Raw genomic sequence first — 27,113 nt, 5'->3', positions numbered from 1 at the left:
CACACACTCGTCCACGGCCAGGAGGACAGCGCTGCCCGGCTATGCTCCTTGCGAGCTGAGCTCTCATTGCAACTATTATAAAGTATACCATAGGCAGCACAACATCATCAGCTTCCTTCTAGACCAATCACATTGCCCCGGAGCGAGTCTCGGTGACCACCGTTTCGCTGGTGAGTAAAAACAGAGAGAAGGGCTGGGGAGAGTGGCGGTTTGCTCTTCACCGCGGCTCAGTGACGCCATGTTGTAGTTTTCGGTGATAGTGGTGGTGGTCACCTCATTACCGAATGACATCAAACCAGACTATGAATAGGCCCTTTACTCTCTCTCTCCCTCTCCCCTCCCTCCCTCCCTCTCCCCTCCCTCCCTCCCTCCCCACAGGCCTTGTTCGTCCTGTTCATCCTGGCCTACATCCACATAGCGTTCTCGCGCTCGCCCATCAACTGCCTGGAGCACGTGCGAGAGAAGTGGCCGAGGGACGGCATCCTGCGCGTGGAGATCCAGAGGAACTCCACCCGAGCGCCCATCTTCCTCCAGTTCTACGATTCTGACGGATTCAGGGGATTAGTTAAAGAACCTGCAGGTAATGCATAGATAGATGGATGGATAGATGGAAACCCTATACCAGAGCTAAAAACGTGGTAATTATTTTGTGTTTCATTCTTTTTAACGTGGCCATGCACATGCTGTCACATTTTAGGTCGAGATGACGGCCGTAACATTTTTTTTAAAAGTCTATGGCCACAAGTTGGCCACTTTCGCCTGTCTAGAATAAAGATTGTCCCTCTGTGCCTGTGTAAACAAACTACACGTTACGCACATAACTACACGATACGATACGCATACGTATCTGGGGTTGAGAGGCACTGATTGATGTAAACTACTAACTAGACTATAGCCAAGTTGACAATTATAGCCAAGTTGTTCGTTATATTGATAATGATATTGTAGCTCTGTTCGGGACTGTGGCACAACGGTGAATGATGGAAAAGTTGCCGTTCGCAATGCGTCACTTCAGAGGAAATAAAGGGAGCTGCTACTTCAGACTCGGAGATGTTTACTCACCCCTGGAATACATTAGAATTAGGGCTTAACTTTGGGCTTAATTTCTGCCTGAGTACCTGTACAGGGCGCTCCGCTACCTGGAGAGGGCGCTCCGCTACCTAGCGTGACCAATCTGACAATAATACTATGGTCAGATGATAATTTATGTCCCGAGCTGTACGGGATGCGAGCGGACAGTCCAGCCTTTTCCTGCGTGCGTGCGTGCGTGTGTGGGTGCGACAGACAGACAGTTGGCTTTGTTAGGACTCGGGAGGTTCAGGTTCAGGTTTATTTGTCATGTGTATAGATACAGAGTATAAATACAATGACATTTATTTTGCTCAGAGCACTCTCAGTCTTACATACATACACAGGACATAAACAAACATCTATAGTGCAAGAAAAAGACAAAAAACAGGAAAAGAAAAGTGCAAGTGAAGTGACAAAACGGTGCAATGCAGTTCAAGGTCAGCTGTTCAGCAGCCTGACTGCCTGGGGGTGAAAACTGTTACTGAGACGGGTGGTACGGGATGTGATGCTCTGGTAGCGTTTTTTGGATACTTCCTTGGTAAACGTGTTGCTGCTCTCGTGCCTCGAGACGTGAGACTAACATGGAACTGTACACTACTTGTCTAGGCCACATTACTATTGTAGCGTTCCGAGGCGTAGGGCATTAACCTGGGCTTTAGACCTTAGATAATAAGGCTAGATTTAGAAGACATTTTGTAAAATACCAGCGACCAGGTGATGATCTCATCATTGTTGCGATCAGGTGATGAGGTCCATCATTGTCATGTGACTGTAGGGGAGATGGAGGATGAGGCGGGAGGAGTAGGCGGAGCTTCAGGGCGGGGGGCGGGGCTCGGTCTGGCCCCTCCCCTACATGAAGAGGAGGAGGAGGAGGAAGAGGAGGAGCTAACCATGGAGATGTTTGACAACAGCTCCGTACAGGTGAGGAGGGGAACTGTGTGGCCCTGGACTACAATTCCCATAATGCTTTGGTGCACTGCTCCTCCTTGTGGACAGGGGGAGGGCTGTCACTGAGACGCCATGTAGTCCAAGGAAGCTTTGAGAAGGAAGAGAAGTGGTCACGTGACTGGGCTGCGCCATGACACTTTCATGGACATTTTCATGGGAGCCAAACTCACACCGGAAGTGCAATGAATACATGGCAGTGAATGGAGCCGGCTGGACCAGCTCATAACAAACATTATTTATGAACAATTGAGACCTTTTGTAAAGTAATAACTTCTGGAAAATAACAGAAGACATATCACAGGTTGTTTTCTAATCACTTACTTTTCGATGTGCAAAGAGTGCACAGTATATCATCTTTTGGCTGACATACAGGAAACGGTGGGAAGTCTCGCAATACTTGGTACATTCAGAAAGGTACTTTGTGCGCTTTAGATACCATAGCCTACCTCTATAAAAATTACACAGTGTACACATCGAAAAGCAACACAGCAGATAATAATGTCTTCTGTTATTTTCCAGAAGTGATTACTTTACAAAAGGTCTCAGTCATTCAGAAATAATGTTTGTTCATGAGCTGGTCACTGAGCTCTCATTGACTCCAGTGCATTCTGCCAAACTTCCGGGTAGTTTGGCTCCCATCATGTCCCATGAAAGCCTCCATGAAAGTGTCATGGCGCAGCCCAGTCGGTAACAAGAACACTCGGCGGATTTACCCTTTTTGCCGACTTCTCAAGACAAGTCGGCAAACCGTGGAGAATATTCGGCAGAATCTGAAGAAGAGTCGTCGCGCGGCGAATCTTCTTAAGATTCTGCCGAATATTCTCCACGTTTCGGGGCACTTTCAGCAGCTGCAGCTGCAAGTTTCTGAATGTTAGCTACTGTGCTAACGACGATAACCAAAACAAACCCAAACCAGAAAAATAGCTGTCTACTTCCTGACTGAATTACATCTGAATAGCAACGCTAACAATGCAGAAGACGCTAACACTGAGGAGCTAAGCTAAAGTAAACGTGACGTTGTTGTGATTAAACATAATACTGCTAATGACATATTTGCATGTGAGAAGCTCACTTCAGGCCTAGCAACGCTTATTCTCCACGTTTCGGGGCACTTTCAGCAGCTGCAAGTTTCTGAATGTTAGCTACTGTGCTAACGACGATAACCAAAACAAACCCAAACCAGAAAAATAGCTGTCTACTTCCTGACTGAATTACATCTGAATAGCAACGCTAACAATGCAGAAGACGCTAACACTGAGGAGCTAAGCTAAAGTAAACGTGACGTTGTTGTGATTAAACATAATACTGCTAATGACATATTTGCATGTGAGAAGCTCACTACAGTACAGTAGAAGTGTTGACAGTTTAGCGTGCCTCTCACACGCGCGCGCACATTTAGTACATAAATCGTCTGGAAACGTCATAAGGATTGGAACCGAGAGGTGCGTTCGTCTGTGGACGTCCTAGCGACGTCCAAACGACACGGGGCGAGATAAGAATATTCAGAATGATTCCTATTTGTTTTTTTGGCATTTCGCTTTTCGCTTGCCGTATGCTAATGCTCTGTGCAACTATTAGCTTGTCATTGACTCCCATGAATGACTCGTATCTCCTCATCCAGGGCGCTCTCCGTGGTGATAAATGGATCGATATGCTGGCTCATTTCTGCTCCTCATCCGTCTGTCCCGCAAAATATGAACGCTTTTTGGAGCGTATATAAATATATTAAGATGATCGGAGATTGTGAGGTCACTTTGTGCGCGCGCGCACACCCACACACACACACACACACACACACACACACACACACACACACCGCCTCCTGGCACACACACACACACACACACACACACACACACACACACACACACTGTGAAGGCCGTAGTACTGTAAATATGACATGAATATGAATGCAAAGTAGCGGTCCATGCTTTTGCATGCTTTTATTGATCTGCTGTCTGATCAGCGTGCATGATCATCATGCAGTAGCTAGATGCGCGCTCCAGCGCCGAGATTTCTTCCCGTTTCGGCGACTCTTCGTCACTTTCCGTCCGAGTTCTCAGACAGAACTCGGACCGGAAAGTGACGAAGAGTCGGCGAAAGGGGAAGAAATCTCGGCAAAGATGAAGAACAGTCGGCGACCCGAGTTCTCCAGTATTCGCCCAGTCACGTGACCACTTCTCTTCCTTCTCAGAGCTTCGTTGATGTAGTCCAGGAAGTAAGTGAGCCCAGTGTCTATGACATCACGGAGTCCATGGAAATTTCAACCTTACTACTACTTTGTACTACTATGACTTATCAGAGGAAATTATGTAAAAAATATATATATTTTATGCACATTTATAATAATTATTCAAATAATTATAACTTACATTTGGGGGATATCTTTCACAATAATAAATAAAACATGTTCTAGACATTCTAATGATCACAAAATATATATATGACATGCATTTTACTTACTTTTGTCAGGGTTAAAGGTTAATTTTCATTAATAATTGCACGTCCAGAGATTTTGAAGTTGCCTCTGTGGGGGGTATTTATATGCATATAATCATGACCAATGGCATTGCAAGACTAAACAATGAACATCAATGATGATGTTCAGGTGAAAAAAAGAATACAAAATAAAATAATGTTGCAGAAGTTCTTCTTGCAGGGTTAAAATAAGATCTGGTTGCAAAAGGGGTGAAGTATCCCTTTTTAAAATGAAAATAATAACTCTGTTTCCCCCTGCAGTTTGAGTTGGACATAGAGCCCAGGCTGAAGCCTTCGGTCAGATCAGGGTCAGTCGGTGTCAACGAGAGTCAAGACCTGAGCTTCAGCCAGCCTCCCAGTAAAGGTAACGATAACTACCTTATGTTACTGTTGTTATAAACCACTGTTAGAAGTTAGACTACCTTATGTTATTATATAGAGCGTCGCAGTCCCGCCACCTAAAAGTATTTATTTTAAGACGATTATGCCGCGGAAAAAGCCAACTCGAGTTGTGACAAATCATGACAACAAACACAACATTTTGGGCCGAACAAATAATTACAAATTAGAAAAACAAGTGTTGTAACCTGCCGTTTTCTTCTTCTTTCTAATTATTTGTTCGGCCCGAAAAATTGTGTTTGTTGTCATGATTTGTCACAACTCGAGTTGGCTTCGTACGATGCTTAAAAGGTCTTTAAATAAATACTTTTTGAAATGTCTATGAGGAAAATGAACGGGGAATCATTTCCTGGTCCCTGGTAGGGGGCGGGACTTCGACGCTCTATAGAGCTTTGCAATCCCGCCTAGAGTCCGATACCATTTTTTTCCAGACCGAGTACTTCATTTTTAGTAGTCGCCGATACAGAGTACTAATACGAGTACTTTATATTTGTTGAGTAACCACTTATTTTACCCCCTTTTTCTCATCAGTCAGTTGTCATTCATGCTTGTAGATCGGCTGTTTTTGGCCATTTGCTGCAGTGTTGGGTCAGACTTGCTTTGTTTATATTGTGTTTTAGGATCCAAGATGGCCGCAGCACCAGGAGGGGGTCGACATATGCCCTTACTGGGCTGTGTTCACACATTCAAGACACCTGTCTTGTATCTGTGTTTAATGACCGCTCCAATGCATTTCCAATAGAAGCCCATATGGTTTGACCAAATATTTTGTTTGATGGGGGGCGGAGGGGGGCAGAACACATCCATCAAAGCTGTGTTCAGACACAAGTCAGGTGTCAGACACAAGGCAAGTGTCTTGAACGCAGCTCAGTGAGGGCATATGTCGACCCCACACACTCTCCTCCGCCCCACCCCCTCCTGGTGCTGCGGCCATCTTGGATCCTAAAACGCAATATAGACAAAGGGAGAGAGGTGGGGCCGAGAAAGGCCCTTATTGAATGTTTTGGTACTCGGGTCAGGGTATCAGGCCTGGTAACGAGTACCAGCTGTGAGTAACGAGTACTTGAGGGCGATATCGGCCCGAGTAACCAGTATCGGTATCGGAAAACAACTCTAGTCCCGCCACCCTTTCATGACGTCGACAGGCCCGGAAGAGAATTCCCCAAAACATTTTTTCCCCCAGAGACGTTTCAAAAAGTATTTATTTAAAGACATTTAAGTCTGGGACAAAGCCAATTCGAGTTGTGACAAATCATGACAACAAACACAATGTTTTGGGACGATCAAATAATTAGAAAAATAAAAAAAGGTGTTGTACCTTGCCCTTTTTTTCTAATTTTTGGGCCCGTCGTCGGTGGCGGGACTGCGACACTGTGTTAAACAGTAAAGGTAATAAAACTACCTCATGTCACTATTGTTTTATGCAATGCAACATAAAGTAATCCTTTCAACAACTTAAGTGTGTGTGTGTGTGTGTGTGTGTGTGTGTGTGTGTGTGTGTGTGTGTGTGTGTGTGTGTGTGTGTGCGTGCGCGTGCAGTATGGCCTCAGGAGGAGTACATCGTAGAGTATTCTCTGGAGTATGGATTCCTCCGTCTGTCTCAGAACACACGACAACGACTCAACATCCCTGTGATGGTCGTCACCCTGGGTAAGACATGCACGCGCGCACACACACACAAAAACACACACACACACACACACACCATGCCACTGCCGGCAGGACGGAGATGAATGAAATGACGGAGATTTATTGATATCAAAACCGATCGCATCGCTTCACAGGCTGTTCACAGCGCCTGTTGCGCAACATTCAATGTCATTTCCGGTTGGGACGTCATCGAAAATGTCCCCGTCCCCCCCATTTTAGCCGATCTTAAAACGTGAATAACTCTTGATCTAAATCATTCCGTCCAATTCTAAGCAAAGATTATGTTTGAGACGGGCCATTGCGGTCCCGTCGCTATAGTCGCGTTAGAATTAATCATGCCTCCCGCCTCGGGAGTGTTTTGGCTACATCGAGCTACTTCAGCCACATCCGGGATAGCGCTCTGATTTATATAACCCTGGGCGATTAACGTGTTCAGGACCAGTGCCTTAACCCATTTTGGGGCGGGAACCCCTTTTGGTGTTTTAAGCATTGTTATACTTTAGCGATTAAAACATAGCTACGAGCTTGTGGGTCTGCTATTTTAGAGAAATCGTCAAAATGTGGCGCAAATCTTTGAATATATATTATTTCAGAGCCAAAGTTTTTAACTCATATCTTTGCTTCTGGGGGGGTCCCTGGAACAACACATTTTCAGATGGGGGTCGGCGGCCAATTACATAATAATCTTGGGGGTCCTTGACATGAAAATGTTTGAGAACCACTGACAAGTGTTTTTTCAGAAAACTGTCGGGATTTAGAAGACATTTGTAGAGTCGTTCCCAGGTCAAAATGGGTTAATGAGTGAATTGGGTGTGACGCCGTTAAGGACCAGTGCTTTAATGAGTTAATTGGGTGTGACCCCGTTAAGGACCAGTGCTTTAATGAGTTAATTGGGTGTGTTCCAGACCCCGTTAAGGACCAGTGCTTTAATGAGTTAATTGGGTGTGTTCCAGACCCCGTTAAGGACCAGTGCTTTAATGAGTTAATTGGGTGTGTTCCAGACCCCGTTAAGGACCAGTGCTTTAATGAGTTAATTGGGTGTGACCCCGTTAAGTACCAGTGCTTTAATGAGTTAATTGGGTGTGACCCCGTTAAGGACCAGTGCTTTAATGAGTTAATTGGGTGTGACCCCGTTAAGTACCAGTGCTTTAATGAGTTAATTGGGTGTGACCCCGTTAAGGACCAGTGCTTTAATGAGTTAATTGGGTGTGACCCCGTTAAGGACCAGTGCTTTAATGAGTTAATTGGGTGTGTTCCAGACCCCGTTAAGGACCAGTGCTTTAATGAGTGAATTGGGTGTGTTCCAGACCCCGTTAAGGACCAGTGCTTTAATGAGTTAATTGGGTGTGACCCCGTTAAGGACCAGTGCTTTAATGAGTTAATTGGGTGTGTTCCAGACCCCGTTAAGGACCAGTGCTTTAATGAGTTAATTGGGTGTGTTCCAGACCCCGTTAAGGACCAGTGCTTTAATGAGTGAATTGGGTGTGTTCCAGACCCCGTTAAGGACCAGTGCTTTAATGAGTTAATTGGGTGTGACCCCGTTAAGGACCAGTGCTTTAATGAGTTAATTGGGTGTGTTCCAGACCCCGTTAAGGACCAGTGCTTTAATGAGTTAATTGGGTGTGTTCCAGACCCCGTTAAGTACCAGTGCTTTAATGAGTTAATTGGGTGTGACCCCGTTAAGTACCAGTGCTTTAATGAGTTAATTGGGTGTGACCCCGTTAAGGACCAGTGCTTTAATGAGTTAATTGGGTGTGACCCCGTTAAGGACCAGTGCTTTAATGAGTTAATTGGGTGTGACCCCGTTAAGGACCAGTGCTTTAATGAGTTAATTGGGTGTGACCCCGTTAAGTACCAGTGCTTTAATGAGTTAATTGGGTGTGACTCCGTTAAGGACCAGTGCTTTAATGAGTTAATTGGGTGTGACCCCGTTAAGGACCAGTGCTTTGATGAGTTAATTGGGTGTGACCCCGTTAAGTACCAGTGCTTTAATGAGTTAATTGGGTGTGACCCCGTTAAGTACCAGTGCTTTAATGAGTTAATTGGGTGTGACCCCGTTAAGTACCAGTGCTTTAATGAGTTAATTGGGTGTGACCCCGTTAAGTACCAGTGCTTTAATGAGTTAATTGGGTGTGACCCCGTTAAGGACCAGTGCTTTGATGAGTTAATTGGGTGTGACCCCGTTAAGTACCAGTGCTTTAATGAGTTAATTGGGTGTGACCCCGTTAAGGACCAGTGCTTTAATGAGTTAATTGGGTGTGACCCCGTTAAGGACCAGTGCTTTAATGAGTTAACTGGGTGTGTTCCAGACCCCGTTAAGGACCAGTGCTTTGGAGACAGCTTCAGTCGCTTCCTGCTGGACGAGTTCCTGGGATACGACGACATCCTCATGTCCAGCGTCAAGGCTCTGGCCGAGAACGAGGAGAACAAAGGTAGAGGGCTGTGTGTGTGTGTGTGTGTGTGTGTGTGTGTGTGTGTGTGTGTGTGTTAGAGTTGTACCGATACTGGTATCGGGTAGATGCCACCCTCAAGTACTCGTACTCTGTCCTCGGAACCGGCTTACAATGTGGCTTACAATATGTCGGAGAAACGAGTAAAACAATAGCTGCAAGGCTGAGACAACACAGATACAATATTAACAATGCAAAAAAGACCACAAGGATTGTTTAACATTACATGGCACATGGCATCGCAGCTCTAAAAGTGTCTGGACTTCAACACAATCCCAACTGGACAGTAGGACAAAGACGTTTTATTTAATGAAAAACAGTGGATCAAGAACCTCAACACGGATTTTCCTGGAGGTTTAAACATGTCAAAATATTAGACAAGTTGTTTTGATTTGGTACCAAAACTCCACAGCCACATATATGCTAAACACAGCCAACAATCAATGGAAATCAGACTTTGAATATAGGGGACAAATTAGCACATTCCACACCAAGCCAACCTGGGACACGAAGCAAGAGGTGTCACTGACACCAAATGGGCCATTAGACACTGGGTCCAGGAAACAAAAGAGAAACATAGACGGGGACACCCTGAAATATAAATGTTAATTAGAAGAGCCTGGGGTTTTTTATTTTTTTAAATGGAAACAGTAAAGCTCAAATAACAAAAAAATATATCTAGTTTTTAAGAATAGACCAAATACGTAAACCTAAATGCCAACGCTAAACCTAAACCTCACAGGAAGCCACGAGCTTGTCATAAAACCTGCCACTGGCTAATTGAGGAGCCATTGGGTGACTTAACCCTAAACAAAGACCAATAAGGCTAAATGAACCAAAAGTCCTAAAACGACATTTAATTTTTTTGTATTTATAATTTTATCCCACGATTTTGTAACCCCCTTTTCACCCCTGTGTCAATTATCTAATGTGATCCTGGGCTCTACACACCCTCCGCCAACCTAGTCCCCATATATGGGCGACATGGGGAGAGCAACGGATGCCTGAGTGTCCAAGTTGCTCCTTTGCACGTGACAGGGGAGTTTCCCTGGTTGGATGTAGCGTGTGGAAGGAACACGTTATTCCAACCAGTTCCTTTCCCCTCCATCAGGCACCCCGCGGCTGGCCAGGGGTAGGCAGTTTAGAGACCAGGATTACTGCATGTTTTCTGTGAGGGTATACCTACCCTAGGGGACACGGGGAGGACATGCAAACTCCACACAAACAACATTTCAAATGTGGTGTTCTCTCTCGACCCTGATGAAGGCCCATGCAGGCTTGAAACCCACGTTGGTCGTGTTTCTTAACCCTTGTTTTTAATATTTGATGAAATAAAGGATTTCTTTCTACTTCAACTGGACAGAGCTGCCTTGGACCCTCTTTTAATTTCGCCACCCCAATACCTCCTTCCACATTGACTCGTTGTTCTCTCTCTCTCTCTCTCTCTCTCTCTCCTCAGGGTTCCTAAGGAACGTGGTGTCAGGAGAACACTACCGGTTCGTCAGCATGTGGATGGCTAGGACCTCCTACCTGGCCGCCTTCGTCATCATGGTCATTTTCGTAAGTTCCTTTTTCACCCGTTTAGGCCCGACGTCGAAATACATTTAAAAGTATTCCTCCTCCTCCTCCTCTCTCTCTCTCTCTCTCTCTCTCTCTCTCTCTCTCATTAGCAGGCAACAGTGCAGCACTATCTATCTCTCTCTGTTTCTGGCACAGCGCCCCTACTGGTACTAATAGTCATGTGCTGGTGCTCAGATACACATAGGCGGGTGGGTTACACGGACATTGCTGGTTGTAGGAGTGGTTGCACCACTCACGAAACGTCTTCTAAATCCTGACAGTTTGTGCTCAAGGACCCCAGTTTCATGTCAAGGACCCCAAAAATGATATGTAATTGGCCACCGACCCCCCCCCCCCCCATCTGAAAACATGTTATTCCCGGTACCCCTCGGAAGCAAAGATATTAGTTAAAAACGTTCGCTCTGAAAGAATATATTCAAAGATTTGCGCCGATTTATAAAAAATAGCAGACCTATACAAGCTCGTAGCACGCCACTCGGTGGCGCGCTGTGAGCTTGTAGATCTGTATGAATGAGTATGAATCTCGCCTAAGTCGACAAAATCAACACTGCTGGAGACGGCCGGTCGGCCAAACGGACCGTCCAGACAAAGTGGTTACTGTGGACTTGTTCTAATATCTGGGACTTTCTAAGTGGTACTCAAAGACGCTTTGCGGCGATGCTATGGTTACAGTGTTTTGGCATATTAGTAGGTTAGTTACATCCCTGGTAATGATGTAATAATCTATGGTCAGTGTGTTGTTGACATGACAATGACCTTTTGACCCTGCGATGACGATGACCTTTTGACCCCTACAGACTCTGTCAGTGTCCATGCTGCTGAGATACTCCCACCATCAGATCTTTGTCTTCATAGGTAAGATGTGTGCGCGCGACGTGCGTGTGTGTGTGTGTGTGTGTGTGTGTGTGTGCGCTGAACATGACCTTTGTGGGGGTTTTTTTCTCTCTTTCGGTTGACTTGCTCCAGATCTTGGAGATGACCTTTGAACTTTGACCTTTGTGTTTCAGTCGACCTGCTCCAGATGTTGGAGATGAACATGACCATCGCCTTCCCTGCTGCTCCTCTTCTCACTGTCATCCTGGCCCTCGTTGGTACGCACACACACACACACACATGCACACACGCACGCACACACACACACACATGAATGGCCAGGTGGAGTCTCTGGCGTCGTTCACCGGTGGCCATCTTGCTACAGTGAACTTGTCTGGTACGCTCTATGGTATCTGGTGATCAGCTCAAACTACAAATACTCTTTAACGCACTGACATCTTGACGGATTCACAGACGGGTTGGTTTATTACAAACGTTATTACAACGTGGCTATGATTCAGGGGGCTTATGCGCTTCAAGGTAATTTTTTTATATTGAAGTCCATTTTTAAGTATGCCGATGTCTCTGACGTTTATGACAAACCAAAACGTTTAGGTTTGGAAAATTGAGCAAAAACTAAAAAAGATGGCCGCCACGTAGCGACGTCGCTCTCCATTGGCCGTTCTATATGTCTATGTACACAGATGTGTGTGTGCGCCATCTAGCGTACACACTAAAAACACACAACAGCCGTTCCAAATGCGGCTTTGCACGTAATTATTAAGTTAACTAGAATTTCGCCCCCCTTCGGGGGGCTCAATCCTAGTGTCGTTGCAGCGCAATATGGGAAGAAGGAAATTGCGGGAGTTGACAGACTCAGAACCGAATAGTTCTGATGATCCTCATGGGGGCTCCCCGCAGGCCCCCCCCCCCCCCCCCCCACAGCGGTGGGAAAAAATAAGTTGATGTTTTCACTGGTACTTTGGGTAGGCTACAGCAGTGATACTCAACCTCAGGCCCGCGGGCCACATCAGGCCCGCGGGACCATTATGACTGGCCCACCAATGAAAGTCTAAAAAAAAGAAGAAAAAAAAAATCTGGAAAATGAAATAAAAATAAATAAATCTGAATGAAGTTATCTTTAATTACATTATTATAAGTAATACTATTAGAGTTGTACTATTACTCGAACGAAAATAAAAGCTTGGGGCGGGGGGGGGGAGATGCAATGCAAATGAAAGACATATACTGTGTATCCCTATTCCCTGACATAATTTTATAGCTAAACGGACAGAATTCTATTTTATTTGAATGATGAAACCCAGCTGCCATTAATAGTTCTTCACTTAAAGCTATCTATTTTCAGGTAGATTGTTTTATTTTACTCAGTCAGCCATATCACTACTACATTTTTTTCATGAAAAAGGTCATAGCTGGGTAATCTATTTTCAGGCAAATTGTGTTTATTGTATTTTATTTTACTCAGCCATAACAATTTATTTTCTGTTAACCAACTTGCTGGCTGGCAGGCAGGCAGACAGCTACTCATAGACAGGCAGACAGACAGCTACTCATGGATAATTGGACAGGCAGGCAGTCAGACAGCTACTCATAGACAGGCAGACAGACAGCTACTCATGGAGAATTGGACAGGCAGGCAGACAGCTACTCATAGACAGGCAGACAGACAGCTACTCATGGAGAATTGGACAGGCAGGCAGGCAGACAGCTACTCATAGACAGGCAGACAGACAGCTACTCATGGCGAATTGGACAGGCAGGCAGGCAGACAGCTACTCATAGACAGGCAGACAGACAGCTACTCATGGACAATTGGACAGGCAGGAAGGCAGACAGCTACTCATAGACAGACAGACAGCTACTCATGGACAATTGGACAGGCAGGAAGGCAGACAGCTACTCATAGACAGACAGACAGCTACTCATGGACAATTGGACAGGCAGACAGCTACTCATAGACAGACAGACAGCTACTCATGGACAATTGGACAGGCAGGAAGGCAGACAGCTACTCATAGACAGGCAGACAGACAGCTACTCATGGACAATTAGGCAGGCAGGCAGGCAGACAGCTACTCATAGACAGGCAGACAGACAGCTACTCATGGACAATTAGGCAGGCAGGCAGACAGCTACTCAGACAGGCAGACAGACAGCTACTCATGGACAATTGGACAGGCAGGCAGGCAGACAGCTACTCATAGACAGGCAGGCAGACAGCTACTCATAGACAGGCAGACAGTAAGACAGCTACTCATTGACAGACAGACAAATAACTACTCATGGACAGACAGACAGGCAGGCAGGCAAAGAGCTACTCATGTTATGTTATTATGTTATTATAACAGCTACTCATGTTATGTGCAATAATTTGTGCAGTTATGGAAACAGCTCTTTGTGTTTATGCAAGAAAATGTAACACATTTATTTATTTACATATTGTGTGCATGCACATTGTACTTTCCGCCGCGGATTTATTTATTTCCCAAATGGTCTAAAATTGAGTTATTTAGCATACTTTTACCAATGAATTAGCCTATACACAGACAACGACTGATTAGCCTATTTTGGACGATATGGGTCTTTTCTCGAGTCACTCCGCTGAAAGTGTCAGTGTTGCTGCCTTACACACCCGCCGCCTATGGGCACTGTAGCCTACTGTAGGCATATAATACCTGGCTAGGTGAAAACAAAAGAAACCCGATTAGCATTTGAGTACTTTTAACACCTCTGAACAGCCGGCGGAATTCCAGAGCATGTGTAAATACGCTAGTATGCAGTCTGTGACAGAGTCACAGAGTGTCAATAATTCCCAGAAAATCTGTAATGTTAATATAAAATGTCCACGAAAATCCTCATGGGGGCTAAAAGGGCCTATTTAATTCTTCATATAGCCCCCACAGACTCGACGTCGTTGGACAGACTCCACTTCATGTTTCAGCTGTGTTTTTAAACTCAGTAGTACACAGCGCACACTCGCAATTGCAGCTGGAGGGCGACGCGACACACACACCCCCCCCCACACACACACACACACCCACACACACACACACACACACACACGATGTGATTTGGGAAAAGCACAGAAAGAACAAACGATGCACGGGCGTGCAAATGATTAAGCACGCACAGAAGCACGCACAGGCAAATGTTTGGAGAAGCTGAGAAGCACACGCATGCAACATGCTGTAATGACCTGTTTTGGTTTCTTTTGCGTGACTGGCTCGCAAACGTTTGGCGTGTGGCGTGTATTGAGAAAGTGCGGAGCGTTTTCGTCGTGGCATGATGTATTCCAGTCCAGTTGTTGGCGGTGGCAAGCATGAGTCTTGTTTGTTCACTTTGTTGTTCACGTTGTTGTTGTTTGTAGAGTGGGCGAGTCCGTTTAGTAGTACAGTGGGTCGGTCACACACAGCACAGAGGAGCAGTGAAAGGGGGAGGAGGCGAGGAGAGTTTGGCAAACATGACGATTTTGACGTCACAGAAAGTTGTCCCATGGGATCGTGTGGTGATGTAAAACAATATTTATAGAGTAATTAAGACATTTCTTTCAATTAAATGTAGCCTATATGTATTCTGGGAGTGTGCCGAATTTATTTTGCATATAGAGATAGAGATGTGTGGTAAAAGTGTGGTTCGGTCGGAGAAAGCTGTTGGATAAACGGCCACTGTGCTTATGTACCCCTGTCTATTAGGGTAGCAGGATGTCTATTAGGGTAGCAGGATACTGTACTGCACTCCTTAGTATTGCACTGTACTGTAATGTTGTCCTCTGTACTGTACTTTACTGTACGTCTTTACTGTACTGTACTGTACTGTTGTTAGTGTTGTTATTGTTGTTTTTCTTATAATGATTATTATTATTATTGTTATTATTATTACATGCATTATTGTTCTGATGTGAGCTTGTTTGTAAATGAGTGAGTTTACAAAGAAGTTTATTGTTATTATTATTATGATTATTATTATTAGTATTGTTATTGTGATTATTACATGGATTATTGTTGTGATGTGAGCTTGTGGCTGACTGACTATCTAGAAAATGAAAACATGGCACTTCATTTAAAATAGGTTACAGACCCCTGTTATATGCGCTTGTTTTGGGATTATTTTTATAGACCTATTTACTTGTTTCTATGAGACATGGCAACAGCAGCGAAAGGCATCCACGTCTTTCTCTTGTGAAATGCTGAGATTAGAAACGACCATAATTATTTCATTTCTCAACCTTAAAAAATAAATAAAGACATCTCCATAATCCTTGGGAAGTGTGTGTAGCAAAAGTAGTCGGCATTGTCATGGTTGAAAGTATTCATGCAACACTGACGCTGTAAGCTGTGTGATGCTAACGCGCTAACACCGTTAGCATGGTCTGTGTTGGTGAAAGGGAAAAGGATAGATATGAAACTACTGGCCAAAATAAATGTCATACAAAACACAACACCTAAAATCGGAATGTGATGGTGACCTATTGAGCACAAACAGACAATCATGATTTGCTTGCTGGACCTATAATTAATTTATGTGCATTACATTTCCACCTCGCACATATAAATCAAGCCACAGTGCAGTCAGAGAGTAGTTCACAGGTCACACACAGGAGCAGTGAAAGGGGGAGGGGACTTGGGATGGCAGTGTAGAGTAGGCACGACATTGAGGGGTAGAAACCATCCCGGTCGCGTGGTTGATGTAACGCGTGTGTCACTGTGAAGGACTGGCCCCATTAAGTGAACGTAGTTGGCGTAGTAGACGCCAACATGACGATTCTGACGTAGGCTGTTGAGGTTGAGCAAGAATAGCGTGTTTCAGAAAAGTAATATTTAAACAGTAAAGAAGACATTTTTGGCGAATGCAATGTAGTCTATGTCTTTTGTGGGAGTGTGCAGGTTTTATTTTGCATAGAGAGATGTGTGGTGGAAGTGTGGCTTGGTCGGAGATAGAGCACGAATGAACGGCCAGGTGCTCATGTACCCCTGTCTATTAGGGTAGCAGGATGCTCTGCCAGTGATATGTTAATTAGGGATGGAGGCCATCATGTCGGAGTTCTTTAACGACACCACCACAGCCTTCTACATCAGTCTCATTAATTATGCTAATGATATGTTAATTAGGGATGGAGGCCATCATGTCGGAGTTCTTTAACGACACCACCACAGCCTTCTACATCAGTCTCATTAATTATGCTAATGATATGTTAATTAGGGATGGAGGCCATCATGTCGGAGTTCTTCAACGACACCACCACAGCCTTCTACATCAGTCTCATTGATTATGCTAATTATATGTTAATTAGGGATGGAGGCCATCATGTCGGAGCTCTTTGACGACACCACCACAGCCTTCTACATCAGTCTCATTAATTATGCTAATTATATGTTAATTAGGGATGGAGGCCATTATGTCGGAGTTCTTCAACGACACCACCACAGCCTTCTACATCATCCTCATCGTCTGGTTGGCTGATCAGTATGATGCAATCTGCTGTCACACCAACACCAGCAAACGCCATTGGCTGAGGTGAGGATCTCATTATCATATTTATGAACAATAATAATAATAATAATAATGTGCAATAAGCATGATGAACTATGATAACATAAAGATGTTGTTTGTGTTTTTCAGGTTTTTCTACCTGTATCATTTTGCCTTCTACGCATATCATTACCGCTTCAATGGACAGTACAGCAGTCTGGCGCTGGTCACCTCCTGGCTATTTATTCAGGTACGCACACACGTGTCGCACGCACGCACACACACACACACACACACGTCACACACACACGCGTGACGTGTGGAAATAATTTAGAGCGCGCTTGCACACGCACAAAAATTAATCTGATGTATGTCGACATAAATACACAGTTTGAGCCCCTTACTTCACACGAGTGTGATTCTATGTGTTATATAAGGAGGGACGTTGTACAGTAAGTGTGTCTCCATCTCATCTAATGATTATCACATTCATGTGTAATAATGTATCCCGGCTCCAGCCCCTGAATCGCTAGCCCTACGGCTGTTCCAGGCTATTCAGGTCTGCTGACTCTATGGCAGCCTCGGTTGGAAATCTGCTAACTTGGGACTGTATTGATCTGGCTATTAAAGGGACACTAAACCCTTTTTGCAAATCCCATTTTGGCCGGGAACCCATTTTGGTGTTTTAAGCATTATGTTATACTTTAGCTATTGAAAGATAGCAGATCTACAAGCTTCTAGGTCTGCTATTTTTGAAAAATAGTGAAAATGCAGCACAAATCTTTGAACAAGCGAACGTTTTTATCTCAATTCTTTGCTTCTGGTGGGTCCCTGGAATAACATTTTCAGATGGACGTTTTTTTTTTACAATAACATTTTTTGGGTCCTGAAATATTGAGCACCACCGATACAGAAACATAGGTATTTCAGAAAACTGTCAGAATATAGAAGACATTGTTTTAATTTCGACGTCAGGCCTAAATGGGATTATGTTAATGACGTTTAGAAGATTTAGAAAACTTTCCTGTGGTCTTTATGTGAAATATATGTTTTTAGATATTGTAGTTTTTAGCAGTGACCATGATGTCACAGACACTGGTCTCACTTCCTTCCTGGACTACATGTTGTCTCAGTAGGACAGCCCTCCCCTTAGGGAGGAGCAGTGCACCAAAGCATTTTGGGAATTGTAGTCCAGGAAGGAAGTGAGCCCAGTGTCTGTGACATACATCATGGACACTGCTAAAATGTAAAATATCTAAAACACCACATTACACACACAAAGTCCCCAGGAAAGTGTTCTAAATCTTCTAAACGCCATTAACATATCTTGTTTTTTTTGCTAAAAAGCACGCTAGTAGCGCTCGTTGGCCGTGTTTGTTTGGTTAGCAACTTTGACAACGTCATTGGCTTTGCTACTATTTTAATTGGTTGGTGTGAAAACTGTGAACCAATCGCCGAACACTGCCGCTTTGGCAACGCCCATCCATGGGAAGGGCTTTTCAGCCTGAATAAAGGAATTGAAGCCAACTGATTTCAGACCAGTGTTGTTTTCAGACATGCAAAAGTGTAGCTTTTCGGCGAAAATCGCCGTTTTTATCCCAAATATAGGACCTGTGTGATTCATGCAAATCCGTTAAAAAAATGTTTGGGGGGGGTGAGGGGGTCTGTGAAGCCCGAGCTCGCTGCCCGGAGAATTATCTGACAGACTACTCTCGTGAGTCACTAATGATTCTGAGCGATATTTCTGCTTGCATCTGGGCGGCATGATGTGCGCAGCCGCTGGTCGCTCCGCGGAAAAAAAACCTGTTTGTGTGGACTCGGCATGAATTTTGACACACTGTCTGTGACTCGCCAGTCGATCCATTAGTTTAGCTGCTACAGTTAGCATTAGCAACGTTAGCACTTTGCGTTATACTGTCTGTGGTGTGGACGCGCCGGCGTCAGTTTCTCTCGCTGTGTGTGTGTGTGTGTGTGTCTGTCTGTCTGTGTGCTCGTGTGTGTGCATGCATGCGTATGAGTAAATAAATAAAGCACGCGCGCGCGCGTGTGTGTGTGTGTGTGTGTGCGTGCGTGCGTGCGTGCGTGCCAGGGCTTATACTAAATGGATATATTAAAAACGAAAACATGCAGCTCAACTGTTGAATAAGGAGAGGATGTTACTCTACATGTCTTAAATTGACTAAGGCTAAAATAATGAAGTAAACTGACCCTGTTGACTAAACCATCCCAAAACATTTTATTTGTATTATAATTCATTATTTTGCCAGTGAATATAATTTTCTATTTTACATGATGTGAAGAGTGTAACTGTAAGGGATTTTGAGATGGGAGTGTGAGTGCTGGACCAGTTTCTTTCTTTAAATCACACCTGTGTGAAGTGACCCTTATCATCATACATCATCCATTCATTGTCATTTTTGTGACAATGAATGTGTAGGATTGTGTAGGACAAAAATAGCCGATATATGACAATTCATTCATTGTCAATGGCATTTAGGACACAAATCTACTGAATATAGGAGGGGCTAGTGCTCCTCGAGGGGCTAGTGCTCCTGTTGGAGTAAATTAATTGTTCTATGACTATCAGGACATGAATGTTAACATCTTGCTCAATACTGACTAGATTTGTACTGATTTAGTAAATAATCATCTGTCATTTTTGAGTGGTGCAGCCACTCAACCACACTATAGACAGCTACAGTATGTGTCCCTGTGTCTGTCCCTGGCTGGGTCCCTGTGTCCCTGGCGGTGTCCCTGTGTCCCTGTGTCACTGGGTCTGTTCCTGGCTGTGTGCCTGTGTCACTGGGTCTGTCCCTGGCTGTGTCACTGTGTCATTGGGTCTGTCCCTGGCTGTCCCTGTGTCACTAGGTCTGTCCCTGGCTGTCCCTGTGTCACTAGGTCTGTCCCTGGCTGTCCCTGTGTCACTGGGTCTGTCCCTGGCTGTCCCTGGCTGTGTCCCTGTGTCACTGGGTCTGTCCCTGGCTGTGTCCCTGGCTGTGTCCCTGTGTCACTGGGTCTGTCCCTGGCTGTCCCTGTGTCACTGGGTCTGTCCCTCGCTGTCCCTGTGTCACTGGGTCTGTCCCTGGCTGTGTCCCTGTGTCACTGGGTCTGTCCCTGGCTGTCCCTGGCTGTGTCCCTGGCTGTGTCCCTGTGTCACTGGGTCTGTCCCTGGCTGTCCCTGTGTCACTGGGTCTGTCCCTGGCTGTGTCCCTGTGTCACTGGGTCTGTCCCTGGCTGTGTCCCTGGCTGTGTCCCTGTGTCACTGGGTCTGTCCCTGGCTGTCCCTGTGTCACTGGGTCTGTCCCTGGCTGTCCCTGTGTCACTGGGTCTGTCCCTGGATGTGTCCCTGGCTGTGTCACTGGGTCTGTCCCTGGCTGTCCCTGTGTCACTGGGTCTGTCCCTGGCTGTCCCTGTGTCACTGGGTCTGTCCCTGGATGTGTCCCTGGCTGTGTCCCTGTGTCACTGGGTCTGTCCCTGGCTGTCCCTGTGTCACTGGGTCTGTCCCTGGCTGCCCCTGTGTCACTGGGTCTGTCCCTGGCTGTGTCCCTGGGTCCCTGGCTGTGTCCGAGCACGAAACATAGCGTTATAGCATTTGTTCACCACCAAGTGTCACTGTTGCACAGCCTAACACACAGACACACAGGCCGGGAGGAGGGCTAGTACAGTGTAGTATATACTGTCCCCCATGACACCCCCCCCCCCCCCCAAAGTGGGTTTAGTACCGATAAACGCTTAAAAGATTTGCGCCGCGGTTTTGCCCGCGGCACAGCGTTGGCCCCGCACACTGTCACCTTTTTCACCTTGGGCCTGTTTGCATGCCTGTGTTTTCGTCGACTAAAACTAAGACGAAAAATGTCCGTCGACTACCTTTTTTCACTGACGAGACCTAAATGGAAACTAAATGAACACTAAGCTATGATGACTAAAACTAAGATATTTAGATATATATTGACAGTTTTGTCAACAAATAAATACTAGACTAAAATGTTAGGAAGGGACGAGTGGACAAGAGATCCAGTATAAGTCATTTTACACTTGGTTGCATGCTGAAAATAGCCGATCTACAAGCTCACAACGCGTCGCGCTGTGAGCGTAATGACTGCAAAACAGTCATTACGACGGCATCAAGGCCCGCCAAAATCCATTTTAGTCGACTAAATCAACCGTAGATTTAGTCGACTAAAATTGTATTCTATTTAGTCGACTAAAACTAGACTAAACACTAAAACATTCCAGGCGACTAAAATGGGACTAAAACTAAATGAAAACTATTCAACAGACTATGACTAAAATAAAAATGTGCTGTCCAAATCAACCCTGTTTACAGACTGTCCAGGCTAATGATATTGTGTTATGTTTCAGCATTCTATGATCTATTTCTTCCACCACTATGAGCTGCCAGCCATCCTGCAACAGGTAACGTAATAATAACAATACCTTATTGGCCCCTTAAATCAGTGGCGGAAACCCCTTTTGGTGTTTTTAAGCATTGTGTTCTACTTTAGCTATTGAAAATGCAGATATACAAGCTCGTATATCTCGTATATTCAAGCTCGAAAATAGCAGATAATACAAGCTCGTAGCGTGGCACACGAGCTTGTAGATCTGCAATTGTTTTTAAAGTCGTGAAAATCTTTGAATAGATATTCCTTCAGAGCGAACGTTTTTAACTCAAATCGTTGCTTCTGGGGGGCGTCCCTGGAACTACATATTTTCAGATGAGGGGTCGGCGGCCAAATACATAAATTATATTTTTTGGGGGGTCCTTAAAGGTAGAGTAAGTGATTTCACTTAATTCAAATATCACTTATTTTTTTGTTTTGTTGTGATAATCCTCTCTACTATAGAGTGTGCTGACCATATAAGGAGTTCCTCCCTGTCCCCAGTTAACCCCTGGGGGTCAAAAAACCTTAGGTTTCGTTTTTAGGTCCCACAGCCAAAAACGAAACCTACGGTTTTTTGAGTGAAATCACTTACTCTACCTTTAACCACTGATATAGAAACATAGGTTTTTCAGTAAACTGTGAAGACATTTTGTGTGGGGTCTAAATGGGTTACTGTTGTAACCAACAGATCCGTATTCAGGAGATGTTGCTTCAGAACCAACAGCAGAACCACACCCACCACCACCACGGGGCTCCGCCCCCTCCTCCTCCCACCCTGCACGACGACGGCCTCAACAACAACAACAACGCGGCCACGCCCCCGGACACACCCCCCACCGCCCAGGACCAATCGGACGCGCCGGAGGGGGAGGAAGGGGCGGGGGGGGAACCTCGGGCTTCGGCCGCCGACGACGCCATTGGCGTAGGAGGAGGAGGAGGAGGGGCAGGGGGTGGAGCCAGTGAACTGGACTGGATGGCTCAGACCGCCGCCTTCATCAGCGAGGCCCTATCGGCGTCCTCGTCCTTAGCCCCGCCCACCGCTGAGGGAGGTCAGGGGTCACCGCGGCGGGGTCACGCCGGCGTCGGCCTGGTGGCCGCGGGGGGTGTGGCCTCTGAAGCGGCCAATGGCGTGACTTCCTCCGAGAACGCTAGCAGCGTGGCGGAGGTGGAGCCGATGGGGGGCACCGGAGCTCCTCCCCCTAGTGCTGAAGGGGCGGGCCTTCCACTAGTAAGCCCCTCCCCTCCTCCGCCTCCACCTCCAATCACAGACTGCCGCGGGTCGGACCGGGACCGCCCTCAGACGACGGACGTCGACAGTAACCCCGCCTCCCCCGAGCCCGCCCACTCCTCCTCCTGAGTGACAGTTATAAATCACGCCCCCCTCCTCGTGAGTTACAGCTATAAGCCACGCCCCCTCCTCCTGAGTGACAGTCATGAACCACGCCCCCTCCTCATGAGTGACAGTTATAAGCCACCCCCCCCCCCCCCCTAAACACACGGCGCTCCACTCCACCATGTTCAACAGATTCTCCTTCTAAAAATATACAGAGGTGTTCATTGTTAATAAAAATACACAAGAACATGATCAGATAAAGATAAACTAAATATTAATATATGAAACTGATTGATTTAAAAACCCATTCTGGACGGGAACCCCTTTTGGTGTTTTAAGCATTATGTTATGCTTCAGCTGTTGAAAAATAGCAGACCTACAAGCTCGTAGCGCGCCACGAGCTTGTAGGTCTGCTATTTTTGAAAAAAATCGTAAAAGAAATGGGGCACAGATGTTTGAATATATATTCTTTCAGAGCGAACGTTTTTTATTTTATTTCGACGTCGGGCCTAAATGGGTTTAAGTCATTTATGTATAATGTTGCAGTACTTGGTTTCCCAAACAGTGGTTCGGGACCCCATGTGTGTGTCGCGGGACACATTGATATGGGTCCGTTTATTTATTTATTTTTGTTTTCCTGCATCTGGTTTTTAATTATTATTATTATTATTATTATTAATATTATTTCAAAACATTTTCAAAAAAAACATTCCTACAAAAAAAAATTCATGAAAATTCAAGAAATTCATGAAATAAAAGAAAAGAAAATCTACGAAATTCGATCCGATATTTAAAGCTGCTATAAGCAATAATGTGTCAAAAAATGTATTGCCTTTTTTCGGGTTTTTTTCTCCAGGAAGTAGACAAGGCAAATCGATGACAAAGCTTCTAGGAAAATCTTTGAATGCAGATTGCGGCCCCTAGATGTGTCAGCGTTCTACCAATTGCTGGCTGTCTTGACTACAAAAGAAAAGTCATAATATTATTTTGACATATTATTGCTTACAGCAGCTCTAAGAAGTAGTGAAAATGGGTCAGTCTACGAGCTTGTAGATCGCCTATTTTCACTCGTTTTGGCGTCACCAGGAGAACGTCTATAATTGCTTGTTTTGGGTCACGTTGCTAAAACGTTCCGTGAGTTCTCATGGGAGTTCCGGCTCGCGTTAGCTTGGCGCGCGCCGCCGTCTCTCGTGGCTCAAGTCACCTTCAGACGGTGAAAACACACACACACACACACACACACACCTTGGACTGTCCCACCCCCGCCGCTCCGCTTTTCACCACTTTTGTGTATTTGGAAAATGTGTCTTTCAAACATGACTTTGAGTGTATATGTGAAATATTATAAATGCATAGAGGGTTTTTTTATGCGCATGCATAAAAGTGAGCGGTCAAATAATCTAGTGGCAAAGAGGAGTTGTATAACGTTGTTTTTGCGCAGTGGTTCCCAAAGTTGGGGGTCTCTGGGGGGGGGACCCCCAGGGGTCCTTGAGGGAGTTCCAGGGGGTCCCCCGTGCTAAATGATAGTTAATTCGGTTCCATTTGTACACACTCGGAGTGAAATTAACATTGATTTTACAATATAAATCGGGGGTCCCACTCCCAGAGATAGACATGGGGGGGGTCCGTAGCCTATGATGCATGTCAAACTGGAGGGTCCTCGAAAATTAAACGGGTTGAGAAATGAGAATCACTTTTTCAAACGGGGGTCCGCAGGCTAATTAGTGACAATTTGGGGGGGGGGGGGGGGGGGGGTCCTTGACGTGTAAAAAGTTTGGGAACCACTGGTTTAGCGCAGTGGGATGGATGTATATGGGGCTGTCGAGGTCAGGAAGTAGTTCTCAGCCACTCGGTAGGCGTTCCCGCATCACTTCCTGGTATGATGATGATGATGTCACGCGCATACCCTCTATGTATCTATTATGAGTAGCTGAGAGACAGTGTGAGTTCATTACGACCGACAGACAGACGACGAAACAAAGGCAAACTAAGTCATTCCAGTGTAAACCAGTGGTTCCCAAAGTGGGTTCCGGGGACCCCCCTGGGGTCCTTGAGGGAGTTCCAGGGGGTCCCCCATGCTAAATGAAAGTTTGGAACCAAATGGAGTTAATGGACCCTTATGGGTCTGTACCAAATGGACCCATGTGTACACTCTCAGAGTTAAATGATCATTGATTTTACAATATAAATTGGGGGTCCCAGAGATATAGAAATGCCATTTAAATAGGGCAGCGTATAGCCCTGTAATGCATGTCAAACTGCGGGGGCCCTTGACAAAGAAAATCACTGCTAGAGCCGTAGGCCTACAAATCTTCTCTCATGGGGGTCAAATCTTCTCTCATGGGGGTCAAATCTTCTCTTATGGGGTCCCTGGCTGGCGTACCTTTTTCCAAACGGGGGTCCGCAGGCTAATGAGTATAATGTTGACCTGGAAAAACTTAACTAATTAGTAATTAGAACCCTGGATGAAACGGTGAGGAACATTTTGAACCCTTTGAGGTGTTTGTCCTCTCATCAACTCTCAGCTTTTCTTCCTTACTTCCTTATTATTATTATTATTATTATTTAGCTGCTGTTTGCCTCCGGGGGGGGGGGGGGGTGCTGCTGCTGGTCGACCGTTGCCATTGTTTTATTTGATTATTTTCTGTGTCGATTGGTTTCAGCGAACGGACCAGGAAATGTCGCGCCATAATTTCACGTTCAAAAATGAATCAACTCCCCCCAACGATCGCTCCATAACTGATCTGATCCTCGTGAATCATGTCCATTTGGGCCCCCTGTCAGCATCAACCTTTAATTGTAGTGCAAGAATTATTGCGAATTAATGATTGAATTTATTTTGTTGTTTTGTTTTGTTGTTTTTCTGATGTGTCATTGAACGTTGAATCGTACCATTTTAATTTCCGTTTGCCTTTTAGGATCTGTAAACATGAATTGCACACGGCAAGATAATTTATGACAAATAAGTGGGGGGAAAGAAATACAAAGAAATGACCTGAACTTTGACCTCAATAAATGTAACATTTTTGAAAGTGTATGAAAATTCTTCAACAACAGATGACGTGCTGCAGCAAATTCATCCAAGTTTTATTTCTTCTCGAAATTACACCCGAGTAATGAAACTCATTTTCAGTGTCGTCGAGTACAATATCACACACAAAAAAACATCCGGTAATAATATGTGAATTACATAAGGTTTACAAGTAAAAGCTATGACACATTTCAAAACAATCTAAAAACAGTTACATATTGTGGGGGGTCTGTTTGCTCAACAAGGTTTTTAAAATGATTTGAATGTAGTTTGCAGGTCATTCCATGTATTAGGACCAGAAGCCACAAGTAGATCTACCAAGTTCAGAGTTAACTTTTGGTACCTTGAATTTGGGGAAATTATACTTGATCAGTTGTATGATGAGATGTATTTATAGGACAATATCCAAACATGGCTTTATACAAGAACAGGTCCCAATGTGGTTCCTGTCTCTATCACCTAAACAATGAATCTAATCGATGAGTGATAAACAGAGTATAGGGATTCAAGAGTGGATGCTGCTGCATATCTATAGATTATGTCCCCATAAACCATAATCCAAGACAGACAGACAGGAACACTGCCTGCACACCCGCCTCTGTCTTGACAGGAAAACTGGCTTTATTTCTATACAAAACTACTGGTTTTACTGGATCAAGCAACTTAAGTTAAAACCAACCATGCTGTATTGATGTAGGTACCATTAGCAGGGACGGATTAACCTCCACAAGGGCCCCTGGTCCGGTAATATTTGCAGGGCCCTGATTGCGCTTAATTGTGTGCGTGATATGTTCGTGTTTTTCCGTGTTTTTATCATCTTTTTTACCTACATTTAACAAAATCAATGGCCCCAGGAGCCCTTTTCAGGGCGTCAAACCTAGTACCTCATGGTCCAATTTCCCAAAGGGCCCCTGAGAGCCAAGTGCCCCTGGGCCACGGCCCCACTGGCCCGTTGGCTAATTTGTCCCTGACCATTAGGAGAGATATAATAAGGCAAACGATCAAAATAACAACTCTTCTACATCTAGACTCAAGTTGTATTTTGGTTTCATTCTACACTCTCAATAGTTAAACATCGAATACGTGTCCATTTGGTTACCAACTCCCCATTAGTTTAGTTGAGTTTATTTCGAACCTTTCACATGTATAACTAGAAAAAGTGCCGTGCCCTTCTGGGCACAGGTCTCCACCAGGAGGATAGGAGTGTGTGTGTGATGTTTGGCAAAATGTTTAGGAGCTGTGTGTGTGTGTGTGTGTGTGTGTGTGTGTGAGAGAGAGAGACTTGGCCTGTTGTAGCGCCACCATGAGCTGATTTGAAAACTGGCAAGCGGCATTTCTTCCAAAGCCTAGTGGGAATATGCATGCACAGTTTCACCACAATCGGACGCTGCTTTGAGTAGTTATGGCGATTTGTACAAAGCGGGCTACTCCTGAAAGGTTTAGAAGCCAATCGTAGCCAATGAGGGTGGATTATGAGAAATCAA

The 27,113-nt window shown here is 45.0% G+C and overlaps 1 protein-coding gene across 1 annotated transcript in view; it reads left to right on the top strand.

The window, feature by feature from the left end:
- tmem259 (transmembrane protein 259) overlaps window positions 1–25,569 on the top strand; it is a gene marked incomplete at its 5' end in the record, with an annotated part of 26,898 nt that extends 1,329 nt beyond the window's left edge. Inside the window, 12 exons of the mRNA XM_080770635.1 lie at window positions 379–580; window positions 1,847–1,992; window positions 4,759–4,861; window positions 6,436–6,546; window positions 8,856–8,978; window positions 10,456–10,556; window positions 11,375–11,432; window positions 11,585–11,668; window positions 16,793–16,925; window positions 17,031–17,130; window positions 21,243–21,296; window positions 21,954–25,569. Of these exons, the coding sequence (XP_080626761.1) occupies window positions 379–580; window positions 1,847–1,992; window positions 4,759–4,861; window positions 6,436–6,546; window positions 8,856–8,978; window positions 10,456–10,556; window positions 11,375–11,432; window positions 11,585–11,668; window positions 16,793–16,925; window positions 17,031–17,130; window positions 21,243–21,296; window positions 21,954–22,622 (1,884 nt within the window). The 3' untranslated portion in view covers window positions 22,623–25,569. The remainder of the gene's footprint in view (window positions 1–378; window positions 581–1,846; window positions 1,993–4,758; window positions 4,862–6,435; window positions 6,547–8,855; window positions 8,979–10,455; window positions 10,557–11,374; window positions 11,433–11,584; window positions 11,669–16,792; window positions 16,926–17,030; window positions 17,131–21,242; window positions 21,297–21,953) is intronic.
- Between the last annotated feature and the right edge of the window lie 1,544 nt (window positions 25,570–27,113).

The sequence above is a fragment of the Protomyctophum bolini genome, assembly GCF_963924005.1.
Source record: "Protomyctophum bolini genome assembly, chromosome: 8".
In the NCBI taxonomy this organism is placed as follows: Eukaryota; Metazoa; Chordata; class Actinopteri; order Myctophiformes; family Myctophidae; genus Protomyctophum; species Protomyctophum bolini.
The sequence above is the reverse complement of the archived record's forward strand: the minus strand, read 5'-3'. Positions and strand labels throughout refer to the sequence as shown.